Genomic DNA, 15,186 nt, shown 5'->3' with positions numbered 1-15,186 from the left:
TAGGAGCTGTGCACACAGACCAATAGAATGTTTGTAAAATTGCTACATTTCTTTTATTTCTATGTTCTTGCTTTATTTATTTATTTTTTTTAGATTGCCTTATTTGTTTTTTTTGACATTGTAACTTTTCAGCAATAACAAAATTGAACTCGAAAACAAGTGGGTAAAGCTCCACCAACAATTTAAAAATGTCTGTATAAGTGGAGGGACCCTTTAAGAGCCACCTTTACTACTGCCTAGATATTCATCACATGGAAAAATTATATTTGTTCTTAGACACATTTTATTTACAAATTTTGTATTTTCTCCTATCTGTTTATCGATGTTGTTGAATAAAACGGAAACCACCAACCAGCTGCTGTTGACGGATCCATCGTCCATATTACAGACGAAGATGGAAGATTGTGAATTAGCGATGACCCTTTTTATTGTCTTTTTAACACTTTTATGCCCACTTCAGTCTGGCTGAACCCATGATACTTAACTGCGCATTAGTAAGATTAACTTGCTATGTGAAGTATTCGGAATGCAGCTCTGGGGGTGAATGGAGCAGAAGACCTAATTAAAGCCCACAATAATGAAAGAGAAAAAAGTGTTACAAAACAGAATTGATCCCCCAATTACACAAATGTAATATTTTGGATAATTTGATGACTTTTCCCATCTTACACATTGCGCTAAGTTTACGTTTCCTCCAATCGTTTATCAGTTTTGACAGATTGGCGCCAGGGATAAGGATTCACCTTCACGGAGCCTAAATAATTCTAGAATTCAAAAAAAACGTTTTTCTATCAATTTTAATGACGGTTTTCGAACATTTGATCTTATGGTGAGAAAAATTAAGTAAGTGCCCCCCCCATTTCTGTAAACAAATGTTAATTACAGAATGATTAACGTGCTCATTCATTACTCTGCTAGAAACCTACAGATAGGTAACGGCTATGACACTGTAGCATACGATGGTACAATCACAGCTATGAGTACACAATTATGGTAAAGTGAGAGCAGATATAACAACTTATCATATAAGAGGCCTACAATTAGCCATAGTGAGATTAAATACGATATAAAGTATTTGTTATTTTCACGCAAATATATTTTGAATTATTTAAATTACAGTTTTTATTTAAATCCAATTCTCACTATCATTGATATTTGTCAGTCATTCTATGTGGTTATTTCTATGGTAGATGTTCCACCTGTGCAAACATACGCATGTAAATACGTCCTTAAAGTGAATGACTAATTTTTCACACCTTTTGCTTTTAGGTTCATCATTTTGGTACCTCTTCATTATTTTTTATATATTTTCATCTAGGTTAGAGTTCCATTCTTCAAATAAATCCCTTGGAAATGCAACGTTACATAATAAATATTGTTATTCATCCAGTCACCCCTAGAGGGTGCACATGAGCTTACTGCATACAGTTGACTGATTAATAAACTAATGAGGATGCTCCCCCTAGTGGCAGCAATTGGTAGAAAAAAAATATCCTTTCACTCAAAGTAAATGCAATGGATTTTGGAGCGCTGTGGATATTGGTTATTGTATATATATGTATGTGTGTGTATGTATATTGTGTGATATATATATATATTTTTTTTCTTCCTTTTATTTGTATTGAGTATTGCTTTATATGTATTTTATCGATGCCGATATATATATATAAATATATATATAAATATTATGTGTATATATATATATATATATATATATATATATATATATATATATATATATATTATACATAATCTCAATATAAACAAGATACACATAATACAATGCACATACAAATAAAAGGAATAATTTAAAATATATATATTTTTTATTTGAATTCCTTTCATTATGAAATATTTGTGACTTTGCTCAGTTTTAAACTATTACTTTATTACTTTTTTTGCACGTGTACATCACCAATGACTCATTTTTGCGGCAGCTATATTTTTTAGGCTCACAGTCAAAGAATAATCATGTATTAATTCAGCCTTTGCTTTTTTTCAGGCCCCAAAAAAATGCAATTTTAAAAAGTAACAGCAGAAAGAAATGTAAAAAAAAAAATATTTAAAAACACACGAGAAAAATGATTTAAAATGACAGGAGAAATAATCACCATTCAAATTAAAAGGAGAATAAAAGAAATATGTAAATGTTTTATTATACATAATAACAGAAAGACATTTAAGTTTAATGTGAACAAAAAAAAAATAAATAGAAATTATTTTAGGTAAAATTCAAAATAAAAATAAACGTAAAATACAAGACATTGTTTATAAATGATATTAAAATTACATTAAACATAATTTATTATGCTGTACATAAGCGTAAAACTTACAAATGAAAAGAATAAATCCCATTTTTTTCATCAGTCTCCAGTATTTGGCACTTAGTAGAACATAAACCATTTACATGAGAAGCGAGCGTGCAGAAATAAACATGTAGAAGTGGAAATACAGATCTTACAAAGGTGTAATGATGACCTCTGCTACGTCTGTATATCTTTTTAGCATATTTGATGGCATTGTGTAGGTCAGAACAAATGTTAGACTGCGTCTCATTAACGATGGCGTCCAGGATTAGAGACCTCGATTGCCTTCTTCTAAAACTCAGCTGTAATACCGCATTCAACCTGCGGACCAGGGTGGCGCTGTTTCTTTAATCCTGTATTATTTTTGAACAATTGAGAAAATAAATGAACGTATATAATATTCGATTTGTAGAGAGAAGAATGGGAATGGGAAACTAAAGTTCTTTTACCCCCAAACACCAGCTCAAACATTACCTTAGACCTTTGTAACTTTTTATCCTTTATACAGTATACCGTTATTAGAGTTAGTTATTCGTTTTTTTTATTTTGCGGCAATTTTTACAAAATTGGTTGTAAAATTATAATCGATTCCTATTACTAGGAAGTGTCTTAAAGGGAATCTGTCAGTGGGTTTTTGCCATGTAATTTGACAGCAGCATAATGTAAGGCCGGAGACCCTGATTCCTGCGATGTATCTCTTAGTTTACTGGTTGCATCAGTTATGACACAATCACAGTTTTCTCTGCTGCAGATCTAGCAGTGCTCTGAACGCTGAGCCCTGTATAACTCCGCCCACATCACTGATTGGCAGCTCTCTGTGTACACTGTATATTGACAGAAATCGTCAAATCAGTACTGTGGGCATGGTTGGACTAGGATGCACAAGGGCAGTTGTCCGCCAGTGATAATCTCCTGCTGATAAAACACTGATTATATTGAAACCGCAAAATACAGCCCAGTAAGTGACACATTGCTGGAATCAGGATTTCTGCCCCTACATTATACTGCTCTCCGATGACATGCCAAAAACATTCTGACAGATTCGCTTTAACTTTTGGGAACAAAAGGCAACATTGGAAATTAAAAATGTATTTTTTTGTGGATTTTTTCCTATTTATAAAAGACAGTTTTTGAATAACCCTAAATATAATTTTGATATTTTTTAATCATTAAAATAAATAAAATAAATATTCATTCTAAAACATAATAATGTTAAAAAAAAAATAAAAAATCTGACATTAAACTGGAAGGGATAATGAGGATGGCAAATGTAGAAAATTAATTTGTAAATATATTATCAGTGATAACAGAAGGAGGACAGTTTTCATTCTCAGCTATGGAGGACCTAGCTTGTCATTCATTAAAATGGGGAATTGTGTAATTCTTCCTTTTCCCTGTGGTGGCGCTGTAGGAATATAGCATCGATCGCTGTGGCTCAAAGTAGAAGGATACTTAGGAATTCTTTATTATTATTTTTTTTAATTAAAGGGGATTTTGTTCTTTTTCCTTTTAGAATCTCAAACTATGTTTTTTTAACAAAAAAAAAATTATTTCGAAAAATTGAGAATTCTGACAAATGTCGGCGTTTCTTGGATTACTGGTGTAATGAACAGACAAGTAGTCAAAACTTATGACGGAAATAACGGAAAGAGCCCATATTAAATCTAAACATGGAGGAATATCGACAAACGGGAGACACAACGTCATCTCACTAGAAAAGAGCTAAATTATGTACAGATTGTAGATCCCATCACAAAAAAAAAAACTATTCTCGTCCAGGTTTTCCATTTTTTTCTTCTTTTTTTATACACTTGTGAAATGTCTACTTACGAAAAGAGGCATTTTCTATGGCAATTCTAGATAAGTGCATAACATGCTGCACTAATATAGTGCAAGTCCTGCCTTACATACAGCAAAACGAGGTGTAGGCAAGATAAGGAGAAAGTAGAAACATGGGGTCATTTACAAGTGTAGCCTTTCAGAGGGTTGTTAAAAAAAAAAATACTGCATTTCAGGACGCCGACGCATTTCGCGATGATCTGGCACAAAAAAGTTTCGAAAGTTGATTGGTCCTGTGGTCCCGTAGTTTGGGTTTCTTTCCCCCCTAAAGTTCATACTGAAAATGTGTTTGTAAACTTCTCAAGTGTTGCATTTTCTCGAAGATCGATCTTCTGTATCATAGAGATATTTATACCGAACCCCCGAAATGATGCCACGAGCATAAGTGATCTGATATTGTAGAGATCTCGGCGTATGGTAAAGGTTCATGCGTTCCGGTTACATGGGGTCAAGGTCAAGTCTTGCAACAGACCAAGTAGTATTTACAATATATTTGTGGGCAGTCTTCCGTTGCGTTTCTCCAGGCTCCGCCATGACGTTCATCCACACAACATTGTCTCGTTGTCTGTTTCCGAGAAGGAATGTATATTCTTTCACAAATGTTTTTTATTGTTATTCTCGGTTACATGTCCGCATCTCCATCGTAAGCCAAAGTCAATGGTTTCAGGCGGTTGTTTTGTCTTCTCGGTGGTTTCTTTGGCTTTTTACTGTAATTAAGAAGTGAATAATTGAACATTTTTTCAGCTTTTTAGAACTTACAAGCTTTGTATATAGACATACATTTTTTTAATGTTCAAGTGGACCTATAGCTTAGTGAGAACCCATGTCATACATGTGGCTGTATAATACTTTGTAAAAATGTAAACGCAATATCTTTCAAGCTAGACTGATAAGCAGCTCCTCAGTGCCCCTCCTCCCAGCTGCTGTTGGATCTGTGTTCACCAATCCTGATTGAGAGCTCCTCAGTGTCCCTCCTCCAAGCTATTGCTCAATCTTTACCACCTATCTTGATTGACAGCCCCCAAGTGTCTATCTTGTGGCTGAATCTCAGCTCCGCTCCGCTAATGACCTCAGGTTAGCATCCTCAATAATCAGAACCTCCCACTCCCGTCTCCAAGACTTTACACGTGCTGCGCCGATTCTTTGGAATGCACTACCCAGGTTAATATGATTAATCCCCAATCCCCACAGTTTTAAATGTGCCCTAGAAATGCATCTGTTCAGACTGGCCTACCGCCTCAACGCATTAACCTAAGTATCCCTGTGTGGCCTATTAAAAAACAAACCATAATCACGTTCCTCCATCATGTTCTCATACACTTTATGCAGTTAATAGCCTCTGTGTCTGTACTGTTACATACTTAGGCTGTTAACTGGTTCATGCAGCTTTACATGAACACCCGATCCTTACACTATGGCTGGTCCAAATAACTAAAGCAATTGTTACCATCCACCTCTCGTGTCTCCCCTTTTCCTCATAGATTGTAAGCTTGCGAGCAGGGCCCTCATTCCTCCTGGTATCTGTTTTGATCTGTGTTTATTGTTATGCTGTAATGTCTATTGTCTGTACAAGTCCCCTCTATAAGTTGTAAAGCGCTGCGGAATATGTTGGCGCTATATAAATAAAATTTACTATTATTATCTCTACTAATTCACAGCTCCTCAGTGCTCCTTCTCCCAGCTGCTTCTGAACCTCTTACCCCCTATCCTGACTGACAGCCTCCAAATGTCTCTCCATAATACGGATGAATCTCTGCCCACCTATACTAATTCACAGCTCCTCAGTGCTCCTCCACTCAGCCGCTGTTGAATCTCTGCCCACCTATACTAATTCACAGCTCCTCAGTGCCCCTCCTCTCAGCCGCTGTTGAATCTCTGCCCACCTATACTAATTCACAGCTCCTCAGTGCCCCTCCTCTCAGCCGCTGTTGAATCTCTGCTGATCTATACTAATTCACAGCTCCTCAGTGTCCCTCCTCTCAGCCGCTGTTGAATCTCTGAGGAGCTGTGAATTTGTATAGATGGGCAGAGATTCAACAGGGGCTGAGAGGAGGAGCACTGAGGAGCTGTGAATTAGTATAGATCAGCAGAGATTCAACAGCGGCTGAGAGGAGGGACACTGAGGAGCTGTGAATTAGTATTGGTGGTCAGAGATTCAACAGCGGCTGAGAGGATGGGCACTGAGGAGCTGTGAATTGGGATAGGGGGTCAGAGATTCAACAGCGGCTGAGAGGAGGGACACTGAGGAGCTGTGAATTTGTATAGATGGGCAGTGTCCCTCCTCTCAGCCACTGTTGAATCTCTGCCCACTTATCATGATTGACAGATCGTCAGTGTCCTTATTCCCTGCTGAATCTCTACTCACCAAATCTGATTGACAGCTCCTCAGTGTGTCTCCTCCCCGCTTATGAATATGTTCCCATCTAGCCAGACTGACAACTCCTCAGTGTCCCTCCTCGCTGTAGCTGCTGAGATCTCACAATGCTCAGTACAAGCTGCAGCTGTCTGGGTGGACGGAGATTGAATTGTTGTCAGGGTGGATGAAGTACTGAATACACTTGGACTTATGAACACTCTCCCTCTTTAGCTGGACTCATAACTCACTTCAACATCTGGATAATACAGGCTTTCGGACATGGATTTTTCAAAATAAGTACATTGGCCTCATCGGGTCTAAAAGGGTCTATTTATTAATATATGCAAATTCTGGTGATAGATCTGTTTTAATCATTTACTAGTGTTCTCAATAATCTTTTTCTTCAAATTACTATTATTTCAAGGCATTTTTAGTTGTTTTTATTATATGACAGCCAAAAATTGGTGTGAATTTATTTGAGCATGGCCTAAACGTATTTGCATTTTCAGTTTTTAGTGCTTCACTTAATGCCATAGAAATAGAGAAAAACACTAATAATAAAAATGCTTCATACTGCAGATGAAGGGGGAGGAAAAACATTTTTATATAAAATAAAAGCTAAAGGGGTAAAATGGTAGTTAACCCCTTCTCGATCCACGACGTACTATTACGTCATGCAAAAGATGCACGGAGCAGACTCAGGCGCAAGCTGCGCCTCCGATCACTGCTGTTTAACCCCTTGAATGCTGCTCTCAATTTCTGACAGCACATGTACGGTAAGTGGGGTGATCCTCAGGAGAGATGAGCAAATTTGTTGCTTGTTCGGCAAACTATAGCGCTTACTGAACAAGCTGCAGAGGGAACCCGGCTTCCTGGAGCGCTGTGGCTGATCATCTGTTCGCCGCCGCAGCTGCATTTTCATCACATTGGTAATAATATAAAGATGAAACTTTTGATTCTATATATATGTATGCAATACACCTAAATACAAATGTAACTGAGAAGCGTGCTCGCCTCTGCGGACACGACTCTGTGCATGAAGCATGGATGATATCCGCGGAATCCCTGGCTTTGCTTCATACAATCCCGAAAACGACTACATCATTGTAAACAATAACAGGTGAACTCACCAAGCCAGATAGATCATAGAAACCACAAATAAGAGAAAAACAAAGGCGCCGGCAGCGACCCCATACACCCAGGTCTTCAGCTTCCCATCTGGAAAGAGGGAATGTTAGTTTTGGTTAGTATTGAATTGTTACGGCATTTATAATGCAAATATCTGATTAGTTGTATTAACGTGTTAGCACAAATTACCAAAGGCTTTTTTTTTGGAAGGAGAATCACAGCTGATGATTTGTCTCTATATGTAATGTATATATGTGGGATGTACAGCGTGTGTGTCTGCGTGTAATGTGTCCACTGTGTGTTTGTAATGTGTGTGTAATGTATGTGTCTATGAACTGTGTTTGTACTGTGTGTTTGTAATGAATATGAGTCCGATGTAGAGTATCTGTGCATGTGTGTCTGTACTGTGTTTGTAATGTGTATGTGTGTGATGTAGAGTATTTGTGTGTGTAATGTATGTGTCTATGAACTGTGTGTTTGTAATGTATATGTGTGTGATGTACAGTATGTGTGTCTGTGTGTAATGTTTGGCGGTGTAATGTATGTGTGTAATGTGTGGGTAAAGGGTACAAACGGAATCTTTTGAAATTCCAACTTGCCGGTTTCATCAAATTTTTCCCAAAAATTAATTTCATGGTGAATCGATTCGCAGACAATTTCAACTAGCTCAATTCCTCTGAAAAGATGTATGTAACACTCTGAGGTCTACCAGGACTGTATTAAACCCATTTAAAGGTTCTTTAACCCCTTCGAGACACATGCCGAATATTTACATCATATGTCGTGTCCCTGACTTTGATGCGGGCTCACGCATCATACCTCTTTAAATTTGTCACTCTTTGTTTCATTGCAGTTAATTAGTAAATTCAGAAAAGTTCATTTTTTTCTCATTATTGTGCACTCTGCACCCCATCTTGACTGAAAAAAACAGAAATGTAGAAATTTTTGCTAATTTATTAAAAAAGGAAAACCGAAATATCCCATGGTCATAAGTATTCAGACCCTTTGCTCAGACACTCATATTTAAGTCACATGCCGTCCATTTCCTTGTGATCCTCCTTGAGATGGTTCTACTCCTTCATTGGAGTCCAACTGTGTGTAATTAAACAGATAGGACGTGATTTGGAAAGGCTCACAGTGCATGTCAGACCAAATGAGAATCATGAGGTCAAAGGAACTGGCCTAAGAGCTCAGAGACAGAATTGTGGCAAGGCACAGATCTGCCGAACGTTACAACAGAATTTCTGCGGCACTCAAGGATTTGAAGAGCACAGTGGCCTCCATAATCCTTAAATGGAAGAAGTTTGGGACCACCAGAAGTCTCCCTAGACCTGGCCGTCCAGCCAAACTGAGCAATCGTGGGAGAAGAGCCTTGGTGAGAGGTAAAGAAGAACCCCAAGATCACTGTGGCTGAGCTCCAGAGATGTAGTAGGGAGAAGGGAGAAAGTTCCACAAAGTCAACTATCACTGCAGCCTCCACCAGTCGGGCCTTTATAGCAGAGTGGCCCAATGGAAGCCTCTCCTCAGTGCAATAAAGATATACTTAGGCACACTCTGGGGAGTCTGATGCAACAAAGTGTTTAATACATACAGTATTCACAATGTTCACAAACGTTTCGGTCTGCAAATGACCTTCATCAGTGTGCTCTATAGCAGAGGTGTCAAACTGCATTCCTCGAGGGCCGCAAACAGGTCATGTTTTCAGGATTTCCTTGTATTGCACAGGTGATAATTTAATCACCTGCACAGAATGATTCCAGCACCTTGTGGAATGCTAAGGAAATCTTGAAAACACTCATGGTTTGAGGCCCTCGAGGAATGCAGTTTGACACCTCTGCTCTATAGCTAATCGGAGAAGGGTATGTGAAATAAACCCTTGAGAAGGATATTGCACCGATTGTACCGCTACCAGACTTGCGGTGGATACCGCGTCTCCCTCCTGCTCTCCAGCTGCTTCTAACTTGATCAGCTGGCCCAGCCCTCTATCTACAGGAATGCCTGTGTACCCAAATAAAAAAATCTTTTTGATGCAATATCCTTCTCAAGGGTTTATTTCACATACCCTTCTCTGATTAGCTATAGAGCACACTGATGAAGGTCGTTTGCAGACCGAAACGTTTGGGAACATTGTGAATACTGTATGTATTAAACACTTTGTTGCATCAGACTCCCCAGAGTGTGCCTAAGTATATCTTTATCGTATTTTATGGTTTGGGCACCTACTATCAGGCACCTCTACCATTAGGCTGTGCTGACCATTTACTGTACCGCATCTCCTCAGTGCAAGACATATGAAAGCCTGCATAAAGATTGCTAAAAAACACATGAAGGACTCCCAGACAATGAGAAATAAGATTCTCTGGTCTGATGAGATGAAGATAGATCTTTTGGTGATAATTCTAAGCAGAATGTGTGGAGAAAACCAGGCACTGCTCATCACCTGCCCAATACAATCCCAACAGTGAAACATGGTGGTGGCAGCATCATGCTATGGGGGTGTTTTTCAGCTGCAGGGACAGGACGACTGGTTGTCATTGAAGGAAACATGAATGCGGCCAAGTACAGAGATATCCTGGATGAAAACCTCTTCCAGAGTGCTCTGGACCTCAGACTTGGCCGAAGGCTCACCTTCCAACAACACAATGACACTAAGCACACAGCTAAACTAACAAAGGAGCGGCTTCAGAACAACTCTGTTACCATTCTTGACTGGTCCAGCCAGAGCCCTGACCTAAACCCAACTGAGCATCTCTGGAGAGATCTAAAAATGGCGTCCACCAACATTCACCATCCATCCTGACGGAACTGGAGAGGATCTGCAGGAAGAATGGCCGAGGATCCCCAAATCCAGGGGTGAAAAACGTGTAGCATCATTCCCAAGAAGACTCATGGCTGTACTAGCTCCAAAGGGGCTTCTACTCAATACTGAGCCAAGGGTCTGAATACTTATGACCATGGGATATTTCAGTTTTTCTTTTTTAAGAAATTTGCAAAAATTACTACATTTCTGTTTTTTTTCAGCCAACATTGGGGCAGAGTGTACATTAATGAGAAAAAATGAACTTTTTTGAATTTACCAAATGGCTGCAATGAAACAAAGAGTGAAAAATGTAAAGGGGTCTGAATACTTTCCGTACCCACTGTATATAGCGCCATTAATTCCACCACACTTTACAGACACTATCGGCACTGTCCCCATTGAGGCTCACAATCCAATTCCCTATCATTATGTTAAAAGTTTTACTTACCTGACCCAAATGGCTGCAAAAACCATGTCCTTCCCCCATAGCCGGACTGACTGCTCGACGGTTGTGTTGGGTTAATAGCTCGGCTCGTTTTTACATCACCTTTCTTGTCCATGCTGGTTGGTAAAACCACTACAGGAATCAGAGTGCACTGATCCAGCGTCCCATCGGAGGAGGTGACTTCTGTGTAGCCGTCTTCACAACCGCAGGATCCAGACTTAAAACGAGGAGAAAAAATCTAATCAGTATTGTGTTCCAATCCGCGTGGAGAATGGCGAGACACATCCGTTTACACATGTCACATCCAAATCAATATTCAAACAAGTACACAACTTCCACCGATCGAGCCAAAAAGGGTCCATATGCATTGATTTCAGCCAAGAAATTCCATTTGCAAAAACCCTAAAATAATTATTAAGCTCTGAGGTCATCAGATTTCAAAGCGTAATCAAAGGAGGGGTCAAAAGTGGGCTAGAAACAATAAAATATCATTGGCTTGAACTCCGGCTCTTGTCTTCTCTTCACTCTTTGACAACGTTTCTGGTGTTGAGTAGACCTTGTCGTGATTACATTGCCCTACATGACCACAGGGGACGGCGCACATTATGATGTCATATGTAGGTTTAGGGCAATTGAAGAAACTCAACTATTTGTAACAACGATGCCCCGATATAGACAAGATCAGATTCCAAAATGGTATTCCAAAATGGTCAGACGCAACCAGCTTATTGGACATACAGCGTGTTTCGGCTCTTTAAAACAAGCCTTCATCAGGAATTAGTGATTACTTCTGAACATGTATTAATCTGAGCTTCTCCACATCGGGGGATCACTGATAGAAATAGCCCAGTTTCTTCAATTGCAATTCATTCAGACTGAAGGCCAAGTTGAACGATTCCCTCAGTTGGCGATAACATTGGTGTTGCGCCCACCCGTTGCACAACAAACCACCTCATCGTTTTCTATCATCCATATAATCCCCCCACACATACTACGCCTCTCTTCTGCAGTTCTCTGCAACTTTCTTACGTTATCTCACCCCTCCAACATTTTTAACTAGACGTAGGTTTAGTTGGCGCCGAAAGCGTTGGTGAAGAGTGAAGAGAGGACTGGAGTCGGAGCTGACGCCTTTTTAGAGCAAGTAGAGGGTTGTTGGCGGTAGGGACAGATCAGGGGCGAAAGGGAGAATTTTTTATCATTACTTTTAACCATTTCCAGGCTCATGTGAATTCAGCAAAATTACAGCTATACAGCCGCCATTTTGCTCGTACAAGTCAAATGAACAAATTTTGGGGGAATTCGCTAAAATTCAGGAAATTTGGAAAATTATAAACTTTTTTTTTTAGAATGGATTTCTTTTTTTTGGTGTTCATCTATTTTCTAATATCCCATAAAATTTATGGAAAAAGCTGAGTGCGTGCCACCACCTCTCTATACACGGAGGTCAAGGGAGGGTCCGCGTCATCAAGAAAGACTAGGACTGCATATGCCATGAATGTCTGAGATGTCTGAGATGGGAATAACTATTTAAAGTCATCATCATCTATCAATAACTTATTGATCGTCGTGGATCCAATCGCTGGGAACAGCATCGATCATTAGAACGAAGAATTTTCATTCCTGTTACAAAATTCACAGGAAGGTTGGTCGCCCGACTGCCGTTCCATTCATTTTCCATTGGACTGCCGGAAAAGCCGAAAGGAATGAATTGAGCAGTGGTAGATCATGCGCAGGGATAATAGTGCCCCTTTCTGGCAATTTGTGAGGTCGGCCCCCACTAATCAATAAGATATTATGTATCCTGCGGATAGGTGATAAGTCGTTTTCACCCGACAGCCCATTTAAGGCTTTCAAACCAGTGTAGCCTCCACAAGCATGGAACGTATTTATTGGGCTTTCATAGTTCTCCATGAGCCCAGATTTTCCTGCCGATGATTCCAGGCCAGCTATACACTTTGCGTTGCCCGAGGGTTAACATTTCCTTAAGTATTTAGGATATTACGACAGCCGCAGTCTAGCTGATCGCAGGAGGCTAATAGGATAAGCTATAAATGAACAGTGGAATTAGGAGTTAAGCCATTACGCCATTTTGCAGAAATTAAAATGTTACCAGTGGGAATTAGACAAGTCATTGATCATACTTATCGGACAATTAAGTGCATGCCTTACCCCAGCAAGTAATGGATTACATGGGAAATGTTGTGGAACTACGATATCCCATGTCACTACCTACCTCCGTACAATACGAGTGCTGCTGGATACACGGCGGATTGCACAGTCTTTCACTCTCCGGTCTCAAGACTTCAAAACAGCCTCCTGGAGGATAGAGAATGTAATAAGCACAATAAAGCGATAGAATCTATATTATATGGCGCTATCATGAAAGCTGACACTTCATCTCATGAATCAAACCTCTGTCCATGTTGTCTAATAAGCTACATAACGTATTAGGGCTGATCTCGAGCTTACGACACTCTACAACCCAAGGGGAGTTTCTTAATGCAGTTTACTCCTAGACTTTGGAGGTTTTTAATATTTTTATATTAGAATTTCATGAATTTTTTCATCTTCAGAATGCATGCGTTACAGAACACTGCAAGCTGCTCGATTCTATTTAGTGACAATCCCCGACATCTAGGTCTTTGTTGGGTCAATCTTCAGCTGCGTCGTTTTTTTTTCTTTTCTTTTAAATGTATAAAATTTTCTAAAAATAAAGTCAACTAAAATAAAAAACAGATTTGTGTTTAGAAGAGAGATAAAGGCTGGAAACTGCATCGGAATCGAGCCTGAAAAGCATTAAGCAGCTTGCAGTGTACCGCAATCATGAAAGCTGCCGAATAAAAACTGTTAAAGAATTAGAAACAAGAAATTGCAAAAAGGTTTTAAATCAGATTTTATATGCAATAAACCCAAATAAAAAACTGTAAAGGTGCATAGCCTCTAGACGAGCGTACTGCACATATGTGTGATGCTTATGTTATATTCTGATAGCACACGGACAGCACAAGGACCAATGGGATTCAATATTGCTATTATTAATTAATTAATATTTATTATTATTAATATTGTTATTGTTCAGGTTAGCGTTTTTTACATGGACACCTAGTTACAGCATGAATTGGTCTCTTCCGTATTTTCCATACAAGTCTATGGGAGTGAGAAAAAAATGGATCTCTTACGGATCATCCATATTGCATCCGATTTGTACAGATACATTGCAATTATTAACAGCAAATTGTATTTGGTCTTGCTAACTTTTTTAAATGTCAATGCTAAAGGACGTGGATGTTCTGTACATGTAAAAAACAGGCACACGAATGAGCTACGAATGGCGTACGGATGAAAACTGTGTATTTTGAGGCTGTGTGCACACGTTGCAGATTTTTCGCGTTTTTTTCCCGATAAAAACGCTATAAAACTGCCAAAAATCTGCATACATTATGCATCCCATCATTTTTAATGAATTCCGCAATTTTTGTACACATGATGCGTTTTTTTCCGCAAAAAAAACGCATCGCGGTAAAAAAAACGCAGCATGTTCATTAATTTTGCGGATTTTTCGCGGATTTCCCACTATATAATGCATTGGGAAATGTCCAGAAAAATCCGCAAAAAAAACGCACCAAAAACGCATGCAGATTTCTTGCGGATTTCTTGCAGAAAATCTCAGGGTTTTCTCAGGAATTTTCTGCAAGAAATCCTGAACGTGTGCACAAAGCCTTACCGCATATATGTCTATAGTAAAACTGTATATTTTGGTGGGCTTGAACCATGATGTCTATACAAAAAAAAAATAATTGTAAAGACAATAACGTGAATAAATATTAGTTTAATATAAAGCAGTGACAAAGTAATCAAATGTTAAATATGAGAACAACCTGTCACGTTAAAGCCGTCCGATCGCTGACACCAAACTGTCCGGGAAGATCCTTTCCAAGAACTTGATAACCAATTGTAATCAAAACACTGTCCACCTGAGAAAAACCAAGAGAATTAATTCCTATATATACTGTATATAAATAATAATCTATATATATAATTATATATTATATTATAATTCATTATATACATATTATATATTATAATTATATATATATTTATAGTTACATACATAAACATATATATATTTTTTTATATAATTAATTATATATGCTAAAATAAATTAGTAAAATAATATAGAACATTAATAAACCTGCATGCACCAATCCATTATATAACATGTTTTGTTTTTGTTTGTTTTTTTTTAAAGGAGACCTCTATGCAGAATTAATACGTTTTTATTATGCTTAGTGCAGGGTCGGAGCAGGAATCT

The 15,186-nt window shown here is 38.5% G+C and overlaps 1 protein-coding gene across 1 annotated transcript in view; it reads right to left on the bottom strand.

The window, feature by feature from the left end:
• Positions 1-2,138: 2,138 nt before the first annotated feature.
• Positions 2,139-15,186, bottom strand: part of THSD7A (thrombospondin type 1 domain containing 7A) — a 479,581-nt gene continuing 466,533 nt past the window's right edge. The window contains exons 27-31 of the mRNA XM_077268105.1: positions 14,753-14,848; positions 13,108-13,190; positions 10,878-11,091; positions 7,632-7,719; positions 2,139-4,852 (exon numbers count right to left, since the gene is read on the bottom strand). Coding sequence (XP_077124220.1) covers positions 4,768-4,852; positions 7,632-7,719; positions 10,878-11,091; positions 13,108-13,190; positions 14,753-14,848 — 566 coding nt within the window. The 3' untranslated portion in view covers positions 2,139-4,767. The remainder of the gene's footprint in view (positions 4,853-7,631; positions 7,720-10,877; positions 11,092-13,107; positions 13,191-14,752; positions 14,849-15,186) is intronic.

The sequence above is a fragment of the Ranitomeya variabilis genome, chromosome 6, assembly GCF_051348905.1.
Source record: "Ranitomeya variabilis isolate aRanVar5 chromosome 6, aRanVar5.hap1, whole genome shotgun sequence".
Taxonomy (NCBI): Eukaryota; Metazoa; Chordata; class Amphibia; order Anura; family Dendrobatidae; genus Ranitomeya; species Ranitomeya variabilis.
Note: the sequence above shows the minus strand (reverse complement) of the source record. Positions and strands in the feature narration are given on the sequence as shown.